Here is a 23,016-nt window from a genome sequence, read left to right as displayed (position 1 = left end):
TTTCTTTTGGTATAGTTTGTTCTTCTTTAACTGAATTTTGAGGTGGATGTCTGCTTCATCACTTTTCATACTTCCATACTAATAAACATTTAAAGGCAGAAATTTTCCTCTAGTGATAGTTCTGATATGTAGAATATTTACATTGTTTCAGATGTTTTCTAATTTCCATTGTTATTCTTTATAGATGGGTTTATAAATATATTTTATTTCCACAATAATGGAAATTTTATCATTTTCTTAATGATTTCTGGCTTCATTGCACCGTGGTTAGGTAACATTTTGTATGATTTCAGTTCTTTGGAATTCTTTGAGATTTGTTTTGTGGTGCAGCATATGGTCAGTCTTTACAGAATATTTCATATATACTTAAAAAGAATGTGTATTTAACCTATGACTACAGAATCTTATATATATTTATTAGGTAAAGGGTGGTAATCTTGTTTGATTCTTTTTTTAACTTTTCTGATGTTTTGTTTTCTTCTATCAGTTACTGAGAGATGTATGTTTAAAATGTATAAGCATAATTGTGGATTGACTTTTCCTTACAACTCTTTCAAGTTTTTGCTTAGTCCATTCTGAGGCACTGTTAGTAGATACATATATATTTAGAAATGTTATGGCTTTCTGGTTCTTTGTAACATTTGTCATTATAAAATATCCCTTTTTTTAATCTTTATTGTTGAAAGTATTACAGAGGTCCTCCCCTTTTTCCCCCATTGACTCCCTCCTCCCAGCTCCCATCCTCTTTCCTCCTGCTTTCCACAAATTATTATCTGTGTCCATTGGCTATGCATATATGCATATAAGCACTTTAGTTTATCTTTTCCCAACTCCCCCACTCCCTTTTTTTATCGTTAATGCTTTTGTCCCTATATTTATCTGATATCAGTGTATCATGTTATATGATACCATGTTTTGCATGGTATATCCACTTTTTCATTTCCTTGTGTTAGAGTTATTTGTCTTGTGAACAACATGTAGATTAAAAAAAAAAAAAAAAAGCCAGCCTGGAAATGTTGGTCTTTTAATTGGAACATTAAATTGATTTCTACTGAACACCATCACTCACATAATCTGAGTTAAACATACCATTATACAATGCAGTTTTTGTTTTTCTCAAATCTGTTGTATATTCCTTTTTTTCTATTCTTTTTTCCTTTATAGCTAGTCATTTTTACTGTTTCTTTGTTTTTCTTCTTTGCTAGTGTGGAAATTATATACTTATAATTATATACTTACTATTCTTTTAATGGTTAACAAGAAGTTTTCAGTATGCATCCCCAGATAGTTCATGGACCTTTAGATACTTTATTTTCATTCATTCCCTCGGTGATAGCTGTTGTCATATATTTTAAATTTCTGTATGTTGACTTACAAGTGATTATTACTTTTTTTAAAAGTTAGTATTCATTAGAGTTGTCATTGCTAACCATTTCTGATGCTTTTTATTCCTCCCTTTGTTTACTATTTTTTTTCTCAGATCATATTTTTTACTCTATAGAACATATTTTAGTATTTCTTTTAGTACTGGTTTGCTGGTGACAAATTACTTTCAGGTTTGTTTGTCTCTTGCTTCGTGTGTGTATGTATGTGATTTGAAAATACCTTGATTTCACTATCATTAAAGGGTGTTTTTGCCAGGAATAGATTCTATTATTTTCTGGTTTGTATCTATTGAAAATTTAGTTGTCAGTGTAAATGTTACTATTTTGAAGGTAATCTGACTGTGTTAAAGATTTTTTTCTTGGTCTAGAGCAGTGGTTCTCAACCTGTGGGTTGCAACCCCTTTGGGGATCAAATGACCCTTTCATAGGGGTCGCCTAAGACCATCGGAAAACACATATTTCGGATGATCTTAGGAACCGAGACACCACTCCTCTATCAATCTCCAGGCAGGTCTGCCCACATGCAGATACGTCCACATGCAACATGAGGAACTGTACTAAAGGGTCGCTGCATTAGGAAGGTTGAGAACCACTGGTCTAGAGTGTTCTGCATTTTTACTCTGATATCTCTAAGTGTGAATTTTTTTATACTTACCTTGTTTGGTGTTTGTTGAGATTTCTGAAATCTGTGGGTTGATGTTTTCCATCAGTTTTGGGATATCTCAACAGGCTTTCTATATTGGCTAACATGCTTATAGCAAAAGTACCCCCAAGTTTGGGCTTGCTTCTCTGGATTTCTTTCTTCTCCTGAATCTTGACCTAATTATTTTTTGCTACTTTGTCCACTCTTCCATATCTTTAAACATACTTTAAAAATGTTTTGGCCAGCTTTTTTTGTTATCCTCATTGGAGGGTTGTTGGAATGTCCTAGTTTGCCATTATCCTAGATGATTCTTTTAAGTATTAGAATTGAATTCTGTTTTGCTATCCATAGATATAGATTCTCAAATATAACTGTTTCATTGGAGAGAGAATAAACACTTACAGAATGAGTACTATGCATTGGGTCCTTTTTCAGTATTTTTTCCTTATAACCCTTTAAGATATTAGTCTTATTCTCAGGTTGAAGAAACTAAGTCTCAGGTTATATGACATGCCTAGGGATATGTAGTTGGTACGTGGTAGCCTGGGACTTGAACCTAGGCCCTACTAAAAGTAGTTTGTACATTATGCTATCAAGTTATGTTGCTCCTAGGATGGAAACAAAAGCCTTAGTCATTCATTATTTGCTCTTAAGTTTGTATGTCAGGGTAGGATTTAGCTAGGTCTTCACAGATCTTCAATCTAAAGTTTACAAGCTGCAGTATCTTGAGTGTTCTATTGAATTGTTATGGAAATGAATGCCTTAATCACTTTTGTTTTTTTTCCTTGTTTAGCATTATTTCTGTACTTAGGTGTTGAGTTAGAAATTGTTAAATGAGTGGATCTACTTATAGTTTAGGGACTAAATTGTAGGTTTAAGTGGCAAGTTAAGCATTTAGCTTATATCACCATGGTCACCTCTAACTCAGTGATTCATAGCCTTTTTTCTTGTTCTAGCACTTCTTTAAGACATGATATATTCTCAACATGTTCAAATTATGGTAGGGATTCTCAAGTTAGGGCATAAAGGATAGGGAGGGGGACATTTACCTCTAGAGCAGTGGTTCTCAACCTTCCTAATGCTGCAACCCTTAAATACAGTTCTTCATGTTGTGGTGACCCCCAACCATAAAATTATTTTTGTTGCTACTTCATAACTGTAATTTTGCTACTCTTATGTCTTAGGCGACCCCTGTGAAAGTGTCATTTGACCCCCAAAGGGGTCGCGACCCACAGGTTGAGAACTGCTGCTCTAGAGAGTGTTATCACGATCTTGTGGGTTTGTGAAGGGGTGCAGTTTGCAAAGTGTCCTCAGGTAATTCTGTATTTCTTCCTCATCCTTTCCACCCAGTCAATTGGGATTCTCTAATTTATGGTACTGTGCAAAACATGGAGATTGTCAGTTTGTCCTGATTTGAAATATTGTCTCCATAAAATGTGGAAATGTCTGAAAGTCTTAGGCATACAGCTTCTCAGATATGTTTTATGTTCTCTTTAGCTTTTATGAAGAACACAAGAATGTTTGGTTAGATCATCTATCTTGAGATTTAGTTACTCATTTACTTTTCCTTTCTCAGGAAGGTTGTAATTCTTGAGATGCCATCGGGGTAAAATTGAGCTTACCATAGAAATTTATTATGATACAGCAAACAAAATCTGTAATTCAGAATTTACTATTTTATTCTCACCTGTTGTTAACTTATAAAGTCTTACTGAATCTTTTGCATGTTTATTATAGAATTAAGATTTTCCCCTATAGATCAAATATAGGACAGTAAAAATTATTACCATTTACATTCAGATAAAATATTATATTATTTTACCATTACCTGGTTAAGAATCATCACAAAGGAAAGTGACATTTCATTATAAACAATTACCATTAGTTAACTCATTTACCACATAGTCACCATTTTATGTCATAATTTACTAATGGATATAAATATTGACATTTGTATATTTTGAAATAAATTTTTGCCTCTTCATATTGGTCAGAGTTTAAAATTACATGGTCTAGTTTTTGTTTTTAAAAAATTGGTAATTTGAAGGTCATTTTCTTGGGAAGCTGAGTTAACAAAGAAGGAAGGGTTTTAGAAAGAATAGAAATAAATATATCCTCATAGTGGGGAGAACAAAAGGTGATTGAACCAATAAAAGAAAAGAGAGGCTAGAGAGGGGAAAATCATCTAGAAGGAAAGCAACTGATTGGATGTACAATAGGAAGTAAGGTGAATTTGAGAAAACTAGAATAAGAGAATACCTAAGAAATACAACCAATCTGATGAAAGGGAGAATATACTAGTTACTAATTGTCATTTGAGAAATGTTGACCTTTAAAAGAACTCTTTATGTTTTAGGATGGTTTTATTGAAGTTTTCCAGAATGAAGTTTTTCATGGTACTTCATTTAACTGGTTGTGGGAATTGGAAATGTTCTCATAATTAAAAGTAGGTTCAATTTTAAGTTTTTTTTATGTCCTCAAAAAAGAATTAATGCATTTTATAGTAATATTTTATGTACCTAGAACTAAGGTAGATCTAGCAAGCTTCTCCTATTTGATAGAAAGTCAAGAATTTAAAAGCCAGGAATAAATGGAAAAAGACCTATGAGAAAAATAACTTATAGACATTTTACTTCTTAGTTTGGGCCCTGTGTGTTCTTTTCTTATTACAGAAACATTACAGATTTGCCTCAGAGATAATGTAGGCTTGTTTCTAAACCACTGCAATAAAGCAAGTACAGCAATAAAGTGAACATCTCAATAGTCACATGAATATTTTGGTTTCTCAGTGTGTATAAAAGATATGTTTATACTATACTGTGGTCTGTTAAATGTGCAGTAGCTTTATGTCTAAATAATACTGTACTTACCTTAATTTAAAAATACTTTAGTGCTACAAAATGCTAAGAACCATAATCTGGGCCTTCAGCAAGTCATAATCTTTCTGGTGGAGACTCTTGCCCTCAATTTGTAAAACATAGCATCTGAGAAGACTGATAAGTCAAAGTTCAATAAAATGAGGTATGCCGCCCTGGCCGGTTTGGCTCAGTCGTTAGAGTGTTGGCCTGTGGTCCAGAGAGACCCAGGTTCGGTTCCTGCTAAGGTCATGTACCTCGGTTGCAGTTTGTCCCTCGCCCCTGGTTGGTCATGTGGGTGGCAGCCACTCAATGTGTCCCTTTCATGTCGATGTTTCTCTCTTTTTCTTTCTCTCTCTCCCACTCTATCTGAACAAAAAGTGGGAAAATGTCGTTGGGTGAGGATAAAAAAATAAAAAAAAATAAAAAAATGAGGTATGCCTGTTTAAGTTTAAAATAGAAACTATTATTCTTAAACTTATATATATTGTAACATGTTTTTTTCTTTTTTTTAAATTTTAAGCCCATAGCCAAGAAGCAACAAATCAGAAATGGAGGCATGTAGTCTCTAGGTAGGCATACATACCAGCATCTTACCTGACAACTAAACACAGAAAGAGACTGAATATTTATAAAAAGCTGACAAAATTAAAAATGTATACTACTCTTGTTCCTTTAGTTTAAGTATATTGGGTCCTATCTACCTTGGTAAAACTTGGAGGCATCATTTTTTTAATTTTATTTTTCTTACAGATGTTTCTCCTTTTTTACCCCATTGACACTCTCTCCCTCTCCTCCCCCCACACCGTCCCTGGCTTTGTTGTCCATGTCCGTTGGTTATGCATACATGCATATAAGTTCTGTGGTTTATCTCTTCCCACCCCCCACACCCCACCCTCTTCTGAGGGTTGTCTGTCTGTACCCTACTTCCGTGTTTCTGGGTCTACCCTATTCCTCAGACTGTTATATTCATTATATTCCATATATAAGTGAGATCATGTGGTATTTCAGTCTGCATTCCCACCAGCAGTGTACTAGAGTCCTCTTTTTCTCCACACCCTCACCAACACTTGTTTGATGATTTGTTGATGGCAGCCATTCTGACAGGTGTGAGGTGATACCTCATTGTTGTTTTAATTCGCATCTCTCTGATGATTGGTGATGTTGAGCATTTCTTCATATGTCTCATAGCCATTTGTATGTCCTGTTTGGAGAGGTGTCTATTTAGTTCCTCTGCCCATTTTTCAATTGGGTTCTTTGTCTTCCTTTTTTTGAATTGTTTTTTTTTTTTTTTTTTAATCCTCACCCGAGGACATTTTTTTGTTTTTTGTTCAGGTAGAGCGGGAGGGAGAGAGAGGAACAGAGAGAGAGAGAGAGAAACATCGATGTGTAAGGGACACATCGAGTGGCTGCCACCCGCACGACCGACCAGGGCCGGGGACAAACTGCAACCGAGGTACGCGCCCTTAGCGGGAACCGAACCCGGGTCTCTCAGGACCGCAGGCCGACGCTCTAACCGCTGAGCCAAACCGGCCAGGGCCCTTTTGTTGAATTGTATGAGCTCTCTGTATATATTGGAAATTAACCCCTTATCTGATGTATCATTGGCAATGATGTTCTCCCTTTCCATTTTGATGATTGTTTCTTTTGTTGTGCAGAAGGTTTTGAGTTTGATGTAGTCCCATGTGTTCATTTTTCCTTTGTTTCTGTTGCCTTAGGTGAGGTATCAGTGAAAATTCTGCTGCGTATGATGTCCAAAATTTTGTTGCCTACATTTTCTTCTAGAATTTTTATGGATTCACGGGTCACATTTAAGTCTTTTATCCATTTTGAGTTTATTTTTGTGTATGGTGTAAGTTGATGGTCTAGTTTCATTTTTTTGCACATAGCTGTCCAATTTTTTCAACACCATTTATTAAAGAGGTTGATTTTACTCTGGAGGCATCATTTGAATATTGCTTCTCAGAGCTAATGTTTACTTTCTGAAACAGCAAACTGTTGACATAATTATTTTTATCATATGAACTGGGAATAATTTTAGTAGTAGAAAATATGACTGTATTATGTGTATGCAAGTCTTCTCAAACATATTTTGAAGAAATTATGTTTCTAAATTTTAGCCCAATATTAGTTATTATTCATTTATTATTGCAATCTGCTGAGTTTTAGCATATTAAAGTTGTAGGCGCCATTGGTTTAAGAAAGTATGATGGATGAGAGAACAGTTTAAATCACAAAAAGTTTTGTTAATTTTTTTTTTGGAGAAAATTAGGAAGAAAATAGCCTTGCTATTGTGGTAGCATACAGTTTGGAAATATTTACACAGAATTAAAAATTTTAGAGCTGGAAAGGACCTGGATAATCACCATCCTAGTGATTCTCTATCTTGGCTACACATTTTAAAAGCTTCTCAGGTGATTCTACCATGCAGCTAGGAATTAAGGACCTTATATTTTAATGCTTTTAAAATGTAATATTTAGTGATGTTCTGAGGATATGCAAAACTTCAGGAAAATATGATTCCTACTCCTGTATTATCAACTTCATCTGATGTTGAGTACCATGAACTGTTTTTACAATATGAGAAAGGTAATACTAATTCTTTAATGTTGTTAGGATTAAATACAATAAGTTATGGTATTCAGCATGTAGGAGGTACCCAGTAAAAATTTATGATGATAAAGAGGAAGATAGTATACAATTGAAAAATATAAATGGAAAGCTAAGTCAGATTCAAGAATATCTGAAGCAAGACTAGCAGGATTCAATTACTGAATACATATGAAGGGTATGTTTGGAGACTTGACTGACATTGATGCCATTCACTAATATTTTGTGTAAAAGCATGTCTCTTAATTTTAAAACAAGGCTGAAAGCTGATTAGAATTGCTTATCTGGCTTTTCACTAATTTGTTATGAGTGTAAATTTTTAAAAAACCATCATTTGCCTGGCCAGTGTGGCTTAGCAGATTGAGTGTTGTCCCATAGACTGAGAGGTCCCGGTTTGATTCCTGTCAGGGCACATGCCTGGGTTTCAGGATTGATCACCAGTAGGGAGTGTGCAGGAGGCAGCCAATCCATGTTTCTCACATCCATGTTTCTCTATTTCTCTCCCTTCCTCTCTAAAAAAAAAATCAATAAAAATACATTTAAATATATTAAAAAAAACAAAAACAAAAAACCCTCATTTAACCAGATGTACATACTTCTTAAATTTTAAATTTCTTAAAAATAATTTTTGTTGACTTCTGGTCAAGATGGCGGCGTAGGTAAACATGGTATCTCGTCCTCCCACAACCACATCAAAGTTACAGCTAAACTACAGAACAATCATTACTCAAAACTGCCTGAAATCAAGCTAAATGTAAGTCCTACAACTACGGAATTAACGAAGCAGCCACATCAAGACTGGTAGGATGGGCGGAGGCAGATGGGCTGGTCCTACACCCATGTGTGGTGGATAAAAATCAGGAGGATACCTAGGCTGGGAAGGTCCTTCCTGAGGACTGAGGGGGTCCCTGTCCCACACCAGGCACCCCGCTCTGGGTTCCAGTGCCAGGAAGAGAAGTCCCCATAACTTTTGGCTGGAAAAACCAGCGGGAACTGAGGCTTAGGTAGGCTGAGGAGCTGGAGCCCCAGGCAGCTCCTTAAAGGGCCTGCCCACGGACTTATCGAACACACTCCCTCTAAGCTTGGAGGGTTGGCAGCTCAAGGGGTAACAGAGACATACAGGGAAGAACTGAGCAGTTTGGCATTGAAACGAGGGCTGGAGAGGGGGCTTTCTCTGGGACAAACGTGCTGTCAGACACCTTTGTTCCTTTGGAGAACTCTTCCCTGGGACATCAGACAGCCGCCATATCTGGGACTCCAGCAACCTGGCACACACTGGTAGCCCCGCCTTGGTGACTCCCTGAGGCCCCGCCCAACCCAACTTTCAGGCCCACCCAAGCTGTTGCCACTTGCTTAACCATAGGATTGGCCTGTCTTGGATCCTGCATCAGGTTTTCCTAAATTCTTTCTAACAAGCAGCATCTGGTCTCAGATAGCCCCATACTTCTCGTTAAGTAATACACAGAAACAAACACAGGGAGGCAGCCCAAATGAGGAGACAAAGAAACAAGTCCCAAATGAAAGAACAACATAAAACCCTAGGAAAAGAACTAAGCGAAATGGAGATAAGCAACCTAACAGGTGCTGAGTTCAAAATACTGCTTATAAGGATGCTCAGTGAACTTAGAACCTCAGCAAACTTAGTGAGGGCCTCAAGAGCATAAAAAAGGACCAGTCAGAAATGAAGGATGCACAATCAGAAATGAAGGAGACATTAACTGAAATTAAGAATAATTTACACAGATTCAATAGTAGAGTAGGTAAAGCCAAGAAGCAAACCATCAATTTGGAATGAGGAAGCAAAAAACTCCCAATCAGAATAACAAATGGAAAAAAGAATCCAAAAAAATGAGGATAGTGTAAGGAGCCTCTGGGACAACTTCAAGCGTGCCAACATTCGCATCTTGGGGGTGCCAGAAGGAGAAGAGCGAGAACAAGAAATCGAAAACCTATTTGAAACAACAATGGCAGAAAACTTTCCTAACTTGGTGAAGGAAACAGACATACAAGTCCAGGAAGCACAGAGAGTCCCAAACAAGATGAACCCCAAGAGACCCACACCAAGACACATCATCATCAAAATGCAAAAGGTTCAAGACAAAGAGAGAATCTTAAAAGCAGCAAGAGAAAGGCAGGTAGTTACCTACAAGGGAGTTCCCATAAGGCTGTCAGCTGATTTCTCAAAAGAAACTTTGCAGGCCAGAAGGGAGTGGCAAGAAATATTCAGAGTGATGAAAAGCAAGAACCTACAACCAAGATTACTCTGTCCTGGAAAGCTGTCATTTAGAATCGATGGCCATATAAAGAGTTTCCCAGACAAGAAAAAGTTAAAGGAGTTCATCACCACCAAACCATTATTACATGAAATGATGAAGGGTCTTTTTGAAGAAAAAGATAAAATGTATGAACAAGCAAAATAGCAATGAATACTTATCTATTGGCAATGGAATCTATAAACAAAATGAACAGGCAGGATAAACATTCTCATAGATACAGAAAACATTTTGTTCGTTGCCAAATGGGAGGGGGTTGTGGGAATGGGTGAAAAAGGTGAAGGGATTAAGAAGTACAAATGGGTTGCTAGACTGACAAACCTCAAAGGGAAAAGGGTTGGGGGCGGGTGGCAAGAAATAAACCAAAGAACTTATATGCATAACCCGTGGACACAGACAATAGTGTGGGAAAAGGCGGGAGGGGGGCAGGAGTGAGGAGGAGGGGGTCAATGGGGGATAAATGAGGAACATCTGTAATACCTTCAATATTAAAGATTTAAAAAAAATAATTTTTGTTTAGTAGATGTTCTGCACAAAGAATTAAAATCTGTAGTAGTAATAAAAACTGATTTATAGTGAGTTTTGTATTTTATATATTTTTATTTTCTAAATTCTATTTTTTTGATGTTGCCACCTATATTTGAAGTTCTGAGCAACCTTTGGGCAACACTTGATTAGCCTTTTATTATACAGGCTTCAGTAAAAATGATAATAGATTAGTCGTCAAGTTCAGTGACTCTGCTTGTAGAACATCTATTAAGGTACTTCAGTGACTAAAATTTGATACTATAGAATTTACTGTTTACAGGTGTGATCCAAGTGAAGTGAAGGAAACATGCTTAGAGCTGTGGAACATCTTAAAAATTAGCAGACTGTATTTCATTTATAATTTTTTTTATTTATAAATTTTAACTTAATTTTTAGCATAAGTAATACTTTGATTTAGTTAGAACATCAAAAACTACAAAAAGGTCATGCAAAAGCCTGCTGCCACCTGTTTTTTATGTAAATAAAAGCCAATATAAATACAGGGGTGGGCAAAAGTAGGTTTACGGTTGTGAAAACACAACAGAGAATTTATTCTTGTATTATTAGTTGTATTATTTACCATATGAACACTTGTAAACCTACTTCTGCCCTACCCAGTAGTATAAATTAAGGCATCAGTGATCTGATCTTGAGGTGAGGAAGACTTGAGAAAAAGGAGAAACTGAAGATATCGATTTGATTCTTTAAAAAAATGTAAAGTAAAATCTTTAATATGCCTTAAAATTCTATAAATGAAATTAAAGAAAATTGAACAGATTGTATAATACATGATATTTTAGAATATTGTATATGTAAGTACATGTGAAACAGAAAAAGTAATCTGCTAATTGTTAGGGCAAGTATGACAAGGGAAGTGAACCCTGTATTTTGTAGAGAATTTATTTATGGGGGCACATTTCTCTGGATTAATATATTATAGGTAGCATTTTGCCAGTATTGTTGCCTGTCTTGTCTTTTTAGAATCCTATACAAAAATCATGTTAACTATTTGCTCAACAGTATATTTAAAATTCAGAAGACTGTCTAATTGAGTCCAAATATGTAAAGAGATTGGATATGTCTTATTGTGAGGAATATAAATGTTAGTATGTGTGTTTGTATGTATAGATATATGTGTGTGTGAGTATATTTATACTTTTGTAGAACTGTATTAAATAAGTGAAAGTAGCTTCCTAATGTACTAGGCAACCTAAAGATTGTCCCTTTTTCATTAATTGAAAATAATGTATCTAGCTCACCTCTACAGGGAGCAGAATTTCTTTGCTGTGTAGCTAGGAAAAAAAACCTAAATGTTGGAAATTAAGTTGTTCACTCTTTTTTTTTATCCTCACCCGAGGACATTTTTTTCCATTTTTTGCACAGATAGAGTGGGAGGGAGAGAGAGGAAGAGAGAGAGAGAGAGAAACATCGACATGAAAGGGACCCATCGAGTGGCTGCCACCCGCACGACCAACCAGGGCCAGGGACAAACTGCAACCGAGGTACATGCCCTTAGCGGGAACCGAACCCGGGTCTCTCTGACTGCAGGCCGATGCTCTAACCGCTGAGCCAAACCGGCCAGGGCTAGTTGTTCACTCTTATTTGCATAGATTAAGTACAGAAAAGTGTACAAGGCTGTTAATTTAAGCATTGTTTATATTACAAAAAAAAAAAACAGGCTAGGAACAAGTGTCAGTTTTGAGGGTGCATTAAAACTGTTACAGTTATACAGTTGAATTCTATACTTTTGAATGAGATTGAATTATATACTGATAAAGAATAATGCCTACAGTAGAACAAAAGATAACAGAATGGTGTGACCCTACTCTCAAAAACTAAATACACACGCACACACACACACACACACACACGAATTTTTAAAACCTTTCTGGAGGTATGCATATGAAGCTTTTAGCAATGACTCCCATTCCTATTTTTTCTGTTTTTATACTGATTACTCATTACTTTTGTGCTTTAGCCAGATCAGTATAGATGTAAAAACAATATAAAAAAATACATTCAAGATTAAACCAACAGCCCTGGCCAGTTTGGCTCAGCAGTTAGAGCGTCGGCTCATGGACCAGAGAGCCCGGGTTCGGTTTGCGCTAAAGGCACATACCTCGGTTGCACTTTGTCCCTGATCCCGTTGGGGTCATGTGGGTGGCAACCACTCGATGTATTGCATCGATGTTTCTCTCTCTCTTTTCCTTCCGCTTTATCTGAAGATAAATGCAAAAATATCTTCAGGTGAGGATAAAAAGTAAAAATAAAAAAATAAGATTAAACCAACATATCTTCCTTTTTTTTAATGGATGGTGTTTTTACAGTCTTAAGAAAAACTTAGAGTCTCCCCCATGTTTCAGGAATAATTAATTGTTTTTAAAGTATATCTAGAGAATTATTCTGGTCTGGATACTTGGCACTTTTTGTTCTTTAAGATTACTATTTGGTGATTATTGGTGATTAACATCATCAGAGTATTTTAGAGCTGAGGTAGTTTTTTTGTAATCTTCACTCTAGGATATGTTTTTATTGATTTTCAGGGTGGGAGTGAGGGGGAAAATGAGGGAGGTGGGAAGGAAGGAAGAGAGAGGGAGGGAGGGAGAGAGAGAGAGAGAAAGAGAGAGATTGATTGATTGATAGCCTCCCACATGTGCCCCAACCGGGATTAAAGCCTCAACCTAGTTATGTTCCCTTACTGGGAATCGAACCTGCAACATTTTTGGTGTGTGGGATGATGCTCCAACCAACTGAGCCATCCATCCAGGGTCAGAGCTGAGGTGGTTTGATGTTGAACTTTATGGTGGGAGTGTTTGCTGTGTTATAAAAGAAAGAAGGGATTTAGTGAGGAACCTATTACTAAAACCTGCGACAGTATTGTTAGTGGGTGAATCATTTTGGGTCCTAATCTCTTTGGAAAGTTGCAAAATCATCATGCTGTGAAAACAGGTGGGAAAAATTATTAGTTATTAAAGTTTAGCTTGCTAGATTTTATAGTAGGACTGACTTCTGTGTTAGCTGTTTGGGTTGGAGCAAAAATACATGACAATTGAGATTTATTAAGTTGAGGAAATCAGTGAGAATGAAAGTCTTAGTAAATTCAAGGCTACTCATGATGGCATCCTGAAATTTCTTGTAGGAATGAGTAAGGAATCAAGGAGACCTAAACTGGAAAGTGTGTGTAGAACTCATTTTTGGAACACTGACTTATGGGTAGGAAGTAAGGCAAATACAATACTGATGGGACTTTTGGAGCTATTCTTGGTTGACTAATCAAGGCTCTTTCATTTGTGTGTATAGAGGTCATGTCTGTATCAGCTTTTGGTAATGTGCATATATCCTATTTTGAATACTTTTATTTTTAAGTTATCTATGTGTCATTTTAGTGCCTCCTTGTGGGGAACTTTACTAATGACAGCTATACAGATAATGATTATTAAACAAAATTATTTCTTATAGTGATATTTTATATTTTAAAGAAACATTTAATTGTCAATTACTTTTAGTTTTATGGTAAATCAATTAAATTGAGAGTTTTTTTTTAATTTATTTACTAAATATTAAGTATGTGACAGGCAATAGGTACTTTTGAAACATCAGTGAACAAAACAAATATTCCTGCTCTCTTTTAGTTTTATATTCTAGCAAGCAAGGCAGGCATAATACATAATTAAGTTATATAGCTTGTTAGCAGATGGTAAAAGCTATGGAAAAGGAAAAAACTAGAGCAAGGCACTGGCCAGTGTGGCTCAGTTAGTTTAGCATCATCCCATGCTCCAAAAGGTTGCTTGTTCAATTCCCAGTCAGAGCATATGCCCAGGTTGCAGTCTCAGTCTGCAGTAGGGGAGCATGCAGGAGGCAGCCGATTGATGTTCCACTCTCACGTCAATGTTTTTCTCTCTCTAAAAAAAATTAATTTCTCTCTTTCTGTCTCTCCCTTCCTTTCTCTCTAAAAATCTCAATCTTACATTGATGTTTTTTTCTCTCTCCCTTCCTCTCTAAAAAAAAAAAAAAAAATCAGCCCTGGCTGGTTTGGCTCAGCGGTTAGAGCATCGGCCTGTGGTCCAGAGAGACCCGGGTTTGGTTCCCGCTAAGGGCATGTACCTTTGTTGCAGTTTGTACCCGGCCCTGGTTGGTCGTGTGGATGGTAGCCACTCGATGTGTCCCTTTCACGTCGATGTTTCTCTCTCTCTCTCTCTCTCTGTTCCTCTCTCTCCCTCCCACTCTACCTGAACAAAAAAATGGAAAAAAATGTCCTTGGGTGATGCAGTACTCAACATGAGAGGCATGATGGTACTAGCTTATGACATGGTGGTAGCAGAGGAGGTGGTGATAGAAGTGGTCAAATTTAACACTTTTTGAAAACTGGAAAATTGTCACAATTTAACTTTATCCTATCTTTTGTGTTAGTCTTGTCATATATTTTATACTTATATGTATGTTTAAAAATACCAGTCATCGTTACTGTTTTTTAAATATCAATATTAATGTATATTTATCTATATATTTCTTTCTATTAATTCTTCTAGTTCTTTGCTTCCATTCGGTGTCATTTTCTTTTAGTTTGATGAATTCCCTTCAGTTTTAATGAGCTCTCTCAGCTTTTGTTTGTCCAAAACTATTATTTCATATTCATGTTTGGAGGATATTTTCTCAGTGTAGAACTTTAGGTTGGTTGGGTTATTTAAAGATGTTATGTTATTATATTCTGTTTTTATTGTTTCTGATAAAAAGAAATTGTTAGTTTTATTGCGATTACCCTGAAGATAATGTGTTTTAGTTTTCATGGCTACCTTTAAGGTATTTCTCACTGACTTTGGTGTTTTAGGACTTTGATGTTTTTAGATATGGTTTACTTCATATCATACTGAGGTTTGTAGAGTTTCACGTGTTTGCTAGAGACTCTTTTCTTGTTAGCTTTGGAAAATTCTTTACCATTATTTTTTGAGTGTTATGGATGTTTCATTTTCTCTTCTCTGCTTTTATAACTCCAGTTAGATATATATTAGATCTTTTCACCATGTTGTACATGTCTTTACACCTTTTTTGTTATTTTCTCTTCCTTTATTTTCTCTTGGCGTGTCATGTCTTCTATACATTTTTTTTTTTTTTCAGTTCACTAATTCTTGCTTTTGCTCTAACTAAACTACTGAGTTCTTAATTTCAGTGATGATATTTTTCAATTCTGGCATTTCCATTTGACTGTTAAGAATTCTAGGACTTGGCCTAAATTCTCCATCTGTCTTGTTCTTTTCTTAAACATATCAATCAGTTATTTTACAGTCTCTCAGATAACTCCAAAATGTGAATGGCCTATGTGTCTTTTTTCTAGTTTTTATTTCTGTTGCTTGTCCATTTACTCTTTTTTAAAAAACTGAGATGAAATTCACATAACATGAAATTTACCATTTTAACCTTTTTTTTTTTTTAATCCTCACCCGAGAATATTTTCCCATTTTTGTTCAGATAGAGTGGGAGGGGGAGAGAGAGAGAAGCATCTATGTGAGAGAGACACATCGACTGGTTGTCTCCTGCATGACCGCAACCAGGGCCGGGGACGAACCACAATTGAGGTATGTGCCCTTGACCAGAATCGAACCTGTGACTCATTGGTCTGTGGGCCAACGCTCTAACCACCGTACATACTGGCCGGTGCTCATTTTGACCTTTTAAAAGTATTAGTGATTTTTGATATATTTACAGTTCCGTGCAATTGTCATCATTATCCAAATTAACAGAACATTTTCATCACTTCAGATTGGGGTTGACAGTCAATCCCAATTCATGCTTCTGCTCATCCCTCAGTGATGAATCTTCAACCTCTTTTTTGCCTCTCTGAATTTACCTCTTCTGGGCATTTCATATAAATGGAATATTATGCAATGTGTGTGTGGCTTTAGTACTTCATCCTATTTCGTGACTGAAATAATATTTCATTTTATGGATATATGTACCACATTTTATTATCCATCATCAGTATGGGTATTTGTTTTTCCCCCAACTTTTTGGCTATTATAAATAATGCTGCTTTGAACATTTGTGTACAAATGTGAATGTATTTCTTTAATTCTCTTGGATCTATACCAGGAGTAGAATTGGTAGGTCATATGGTAACTGCCAAATTGTTTTCCACAGTACTGTACCTATTTACAATACCAACAGCATTTATAAGAGTTTCATTTTCTAAACATTTGCCAATACTTGTTACTTCCTGTAGGTTTTTTTGTTGTTGTTATAAGCATCCTAATTGGTGTTGACCACTTATTCTTGTTTTTTTTAATCCTCACCTGAGGACACTTTTGCATTTATCCTCAGATAGAGTGGGAGGGAGAGAAGGATGGAGGGAGGGAGGGAGAGAGGGAGAGAGAGGGAGAGAGAAACATCGATGTGAGACAGACACATCGAATGGCTGCCACCCACACAACCCCAACCGGGGTGGGGACAAACCACAATTGAGTTATGTGCCTCTAGCGGGAACCAAACCCAGGCCTCTCTGGTCTGCGGACCAATGCTCCAACCGCTGAGCCAAAGTGGCCAGGGCTTATTCTTGTTTTTTAACGTGACTTGTAATTTTTACTGTCATACTTTTTTCTTTTTTTTCTTCTTCATTGATTTTAGAGTGAGAGGAAGGGAGTGGGAGAGAGAGATAGAAGCATTGATGAGAGAGAACATCGATTGGCTGCCTCCTGCATGCCCCTCACTGGGGATTGGGCCCACAACCTGGGCATGTGCCCTGACCAGGAATTGAACCAGTGACCTCTTGGTGGATGGGTTGACGCTCAACCACTGAGCCACATTGGCCAGGCAATGTGACTTGTAGTTTTTAATTGAATGCCAGATATGACCGAACAATTGTAGGGACTTCTTGTTTTCCTCTAAGAGTTTAGGCAAAATACTAGGGGATCACCTTGAGCCTTTTGAGGGTTTATTATAAAATGTTTTATGGTTGATCTATTTCAGGTTTTTTGTTCCTTTTAAAAAATTTTTTTTTCTTTATTGATTTTAGAGAGAGAAGAGGGAGAGGAAGAGAGAGACAGAAACATCGATGAGAGAGAACATTCATTGGCTGCCTCGATCTATTTCAGTTTTGGTCCTAATCTATGGAGAGGCTTGTTTGAAGTCTCAATAGAAAGCTTGAGTTGTTTATGAAGGTGCTTCTATTTTGGTGGAGCCTAAACTCCAATCTTTTTCCCCCCAGCACTGGGCAGAAGTTAACATCTCTGCTTAGCTCTTTCACTTCCTGATTGCTGTTTTCTTGAATTTTCCCCCTCTTTGTGGTTCTTTTGTTTCTAGCTCTCTGATAGCCCAAAACTAACTGTCTTTTACTCAGTCCAGTAGAACTGCCACTTTCTACTTGTACTCTGTATTTTCCTGTTACACAGCAAAGTCAAGGAGAAAGCTCAAGGTGATTGTCGACCTGATCTGTGCTTCCCTTCTTTCAAGAGTTGTAACCCTTCCTGTTTCTCTGTGTGCATTTGTCTAGATTAACTTTTCAAAGAGTTTTTACATTTGTCTAAATAACTTTTATTAGCAGCAGGGTTAGTTTAATGCAAACTACTCTTGTTAGGATGGGAACTGTGAATACTTCTGTTTTATGAATTGAATCACAGGAAAATGAAAACCTGATACGTATTGAGAGTGAGAACATGAATTTTCAATAGAAACTTTGGATATGATAATAGGAGGAAGTATTTTGATATTCAAATGGGGGTCAAGGTCAGCCATATTTGAAGGATGATAAAGGATAATTTAAAACTAAGATATGTGACAGTGAGTTGATATTTGGTAATTTTTTTGAAAATTGAACAAGATCATTAAGTGTTTAAAGAATACAGATTGAATAAAGAACTTAAGATTAGAATTAAAGAAAATTTAATAAAGAACAATTAGTATTTGGATTTAGTAGTGAAGAAACTAAGATTATGAGTTTTAAATGAGTGTTAGAGTATTTATTTTTGTAAATGTTAGTGATTATTAAATGGTTGGAGATTTGAGTGTTTATGTGTGATGGCTAAAGAACAATGTTTATCTGTTAATCATTCCAGAGAGGATTGTGTTCACAATATCTGGATAGTACAGACAAAGTCACTAATTGGCCATCAAAAATTGTGGGAGAAATAAAATAACTGAGTTATAGGAAAGAGCCTAGAGTAGCAGAGAAAGAAGGTCGAAATAAAAGAATAATACTGTCCTATCCTCCTGCCGGCTTAAAAATGGGGGTTTGGAAAGAAACTAACCATTTGCTTTCTCTATCAAAATATCCCCAAGAAGGGAGCCAGGTGTTGCAGACCACCTTGTATCTCTGTTTTTCCTTTCGCTCTTTTGTGAACTCTCAAGGTTAGTCAGTGATTTTCTTCACACTTTCATTAGGAAATTTGCCAAAGGCATCCTTTTGAGGCAGCTGTCTCTGTACCCTTGGAGGCCGTCAGTAATGTTTCCGATCTATAGGAGCAGTCGGCACAAAAATGTTGGGCTGAACTGAGTCTTGGTGGTTTAAAACATTCTCCCGCCAAACCCTCCCCCCCGCTTTAAACACTATAAAGTATGTTATATTTTGGGTCTTCTAGTTCTTAATACTTTTTTGTTACCGTTTTTTTTTTTTTAAGTAAAATTTATCATTAATAGTAAATGTATCTATATATTTATAATGATGGGAGACTTAATTTTTAAAACATAATTTAACAACAACAATGGACACATTAGAATCCTTGTACATAAATAAATGGAAATTCTTTTTGTTTAGAATGTTAAACTTTTTATTTTCATCATTGCGATTTTTATAAACTAAAATATACTTTTACTGTGTTCTTTTGGTCTGAGGTGGTCGGGTGATATATTCATGCTAACAATATTGTGACATTTTGGGTGCATATTAAATGTTAATAAGTCCATGATTAAAATGCATTAAAATAAATTGAAATACATTTGTTTTTGTTTCTATTTAATTTAATAATATAGTCAACTGTTATACCATATGCATCTTTAATATATTAAGTCTAACTGTTTCTCTTGTTTTACTAAACTGTCTTCTTTTAGCCACCCACACAGAATATGCCTATGGGTCCTGGAGGGATGAATCAGAGTGGCCCTCCCCCACCTCCACGCTCTCACAACATGCCTTCAGATGGAATGGTAGGTGGGGGTCCTCCTGCACCACACATGCAGAACCAGATGAACGGCCAGATGCCTGGTAAGTTTTTCTCCTCTAAGACATTAACACCAGAGTTGCTTAGCAACTGAAACGACATGGGGGCTCAAGGGATACTAGATTGTTGATGACAAAACTGCTTTGAATGCCCCCGAGTACAAGCTCTCTTAGAGTTTGTTAGCTACAGAGCTACGTGACCTGTATTCAGTGTTTATCAGGCTGCCCTTGGGCTTTGATGTAGCTGACACACAGCATTCCTCTGATGAACAGAACTGGCTAAATTTAGTCTGTCTGAAACTATGCAATACAGCTGGCTTTAGAAGCTTTTTGGAAAAAAAAGGACAGTAAAGTGCCATGGCTTAAGGATTAAAATCTGTTTATAAAAAGGTATTATAACATTTCCCTGACTTTTGTATTAAAAATTTATTGGTCTCAGAAACAGTAGTCCTGGAAAAACACACAGGGAAAAGAAACAAAATAATCTCTTAACTGCCAGTGTATTTAGTGTTTTTTCATTGATACTATTGAAGCTGAGTATAGATTTGTGTGTTTTTAGCATAATATAAATATGGAAGTTAATATTAAAGCAAAATTGAAAGCTGAAAAATAATGTCAGCTTTCTTACATAATGAGCCATTTCCTTTACTATTTATCTTATTTTAAGTTTAGAACCACTTAGGATATATTTTAGGCCATTGGGTGCTTATTTAGTTACCTTCTTGCTGGTTTGAATTTTTAATCTGAAAAGTTTTTGGTTGTTGTTAATTCTCACCTGAGGATACTTGTTTAGAGAGAGTGGAAGGGATGGAGAGAGGGGGTAGCTAGGGGGAGAGAAAGAGAGAGAGAGAGAGAAAGAGAGAGAAACATCAATGCGAGAGAGACACATTGATTGGTTGCCTTCCACATGACCCCGACCAGGGCCCAGGATTGAACCTGCAACCTCCCAGGTGCATACCCTTGACTGGAATTGTTTTAATTGCTGAGCCAAACTGGCCAGGGCTGAAAAGTATCTTTAAAATATTTGTTCTTATAACAGCCACAACCTATACCCATATTACATTTAATATGAGAATGTTATTCCTTTTTAATGACAAAAGTTATTTTCATTACTAAAAAGAAAGTACTGCCCTGGCCGGTTTGGCTCAGCGGTTAGAGCGTCAGCCTGTGGTGCACAGAGACCCGGGTTCGGTTCCCGCTAAGGGCATGTACCTTGGCTGCAGTTTGTCCCCGGTCCTGGTTGGTTCGTGTGGGTGGCGGCCACTCGATGTGTCCCTTTCACATCGATGTTTCTCTCTCTTCCTCTCTCTCCTTCCCGCTCTATCTGAGTGAAAAATGGAAAAATGTCCTCGGGTGAGGATTAAAAAAAAAAAAAGAAAGTACTACCCTGGCCAGTTTGGCTCAGTGGTTTGAGCATCTGTCAGTGGACCAGAGAGTCCTGGGTTCGATTCCCGATAAGGGCACGTACCTTGGTTGTAGTTTGTTCCTGGCCCCAGTTGGGGTCGTGTGGGTGGCAACCAGTGGATATGTCTCTCTCACATCGATGTTTCTCTTCTGTCTTTCCCCCTCTCCCCTTCCCGCTCTTTCTGAAGATAAATGAAAAAATGTCCTCGGGTGAGGATAAAAGAAAATAAAAAAAGAAAGTACTTATATAAAAAGCAGTAATGAAAATAAATGAAAATAACAACAATTTATTTTTAAAATTAGTAATTCGCATTCTTAGAAGAATGTCATCTTAGCTGATTGTGTTGATTGGTAGCATTGGTGACCAGGGTTGGTGGGTGTAGACAGTGAAGTAAAAGAGAGCACAGAGCAAAAGAAGACAGGTAACTCGTTTATAGAAGATAGATGTGTAATTGATCACATAGGTGGGTTGATGGAGTTTTAGTGGCTGTCTTCTATTTCCTGCTAAAGCCTGCCACAGTCAGTGGCTCACGTGGCCCACAGTGATTTGGAGGGGGGAGTAAAGGCATACATACTTGTCAGGTTGTATAGTCAGGGGAAAATTTTTGCTAAATCCACATTTAGTTTATCAGGACACAGTGTTCTTTTTTATTTATTGATTTTTTTTTTTAGAGAGAGAGATAGAGACATCTATTGTCTGCCCCTCTGCACGCCCCCTACTGGGGATCAAGCCCACAATCCTGTATGTGCCCTGACTGGGAATCGAACAGGGATCTCTCAGTCCATGGGACACGCTCAGTCCACTGAGCCACACCGACCGGGCGGGAACAGTGTTTTAAAACTGGAAGGGTAGTGCTAATATAGGATAGTAGGTCAGAAGTTTTGTGATTCTTTTTAATTTTATTTTTTCAGTGCTACCTTTAATTAGGACTTAACTTCTCCATATAACATTCAAGCCTAAGGCTGAAGAAGCAGTGGAACAGCAATAAGATTATTAACATGACATTTTGGTTTTTGTGTAAGGCCATCTGGAGTAGTTACAGTTTTTATAAGCCAGAGATTTTCAACCTAGGTTTTATGACCTAGGTTGTCCAGATTACTGTTTGGGTTTCTAAAACAATTTATAGATAATTATAATTAGGTGTAAGAGAAGTTAGAAGTCCAATTACTTATATTTTCTTTATTTAAAAAGTTTTTGTAGCATTTAGCCAGCTCTTCTATGCACACAAATTTATATTTAGGCTTTACATTTACTACTTTAGTTTTGTTTTTAATATTTTATAATCTAAGTTGCTTAGCTGTTTATATACTGTTGTTCTTGGTCAGATAACCTCTTAGTCTCAGGTTTCTTCTTTAAAAAAGTTAACTGATCTTATAAAAAAAGACTATATAGTACATGCATATGGTACCAAAATCAAAAGGTAACAAAAGGCATACAGTCTCTGTCTCTCTAGACACTGTTCCAGAGTCATTGCTGTTTAATTGTCCTTCAGGAGATATTCTGTGTATATAGAACATATATATACATTTGTTTATTCGTATTTAAAAAATAGCATACATGAGTATTATATATTATTTTTTTTCCTTTTAAAAGTATAACTTAGATATCATGAGTATGTAAAGGTATATTTTGGAGACCGCTCAGTATATAGAGTTGCCTCATTCCTTTTGGTGATTGCATTGCATTCTTTTTTATGGATGCCTATAATTTATGTGAGCAGTTTCCTTCTGGTAGAAGTATAGGTTATTCTTTTGGTGTTAAAAATTATGCTGCTATGGATATGTCTGTAAAATATAAATAAACAAGTCAACACACACTATTTTGTATGTGTACACACAGGCACACAAAAACTTGTATGTTTATAAGATAAATTCCCAGAACTAAAATTGCTGAGTTAAAGTTACATGTATTTTATTGTATATATTCCCTGAACAATGTATGAAGGACCTTCTTTCTTCATAATAGTTGGATTAAAACTTTTGATCTTTGACAATCTGAGAGATAAAAAATGGGTCTTATAATTTTAATTTGCCTTTTTATATTATAAGCAAAGCAAACACTCTGATTATGTTTATGACCTCTTGTAGTTTTTTTTTTTAATTTTTTTTCTTTACTGATTTTTAGAGAGAGAGGAAGTGAGAGGGAGCGAGAGATAGAAACATCAATGAGAGA

At 36.4% G+C, this 23,016-nt stretch overlaps 1 protein-coding gene across 9 annotated transcripts in view; it reads left to right on the top strand.

The window, feature by feature from the left end:
* The window catches only part of SS18 (SS18 subunit of BAF chromatin remodeling complex), a 72,301-nt gene that overhangs the window by 16,504 nt on the left and 32,781 nt on the right, over positions 1-23,016 (top strand). For 7 of the 9 annotated variants that reach the window (XR_004957051.1, XM_036244553.1, XM_036244554.1 and 4 more), the window contains one exon: positions 19,331-19,484. Coding sequence is in view for 8 of the 9 variants with exons in the window: in XM_036244553.1 (XP_036100446.1) it covers positions 19,331-19,484 (154 nt within the window). In the remaining variant the exon portion in view is untranslated. Of the gene's footprint in view, positions 1-4,384; positions 4,475-5,435; positions 5,456-19,330; positions 19,485-23,016 lie in introns of those variants that run through there. The other 2 variants (XM_036244550.1, XM_036244548.1) reach the window with 2 other exon arrangements.

The sequence above is a fragment of the Molossus molossus genome, unplaced genomic scaffold, assembly GCF_014108415.1.
Source record: "Molossus molossus isolate mMolMol1 unplaced genomic scaffold, mMolMol1.p scaffold_m16_p_6, whole genome shotgun sequence".
In the NCBI taxonomy this organism is placed as follows: Eukaryota; Metazoa; Chordata; class Mammalia; order Chiroptera; family Molossidae; genus Molossus; species Molossus molossus.
Note: the sequence above shows the minus strand (reverse complement) of the source record. Positions and strands in the feature narration are given on the sequence as shown.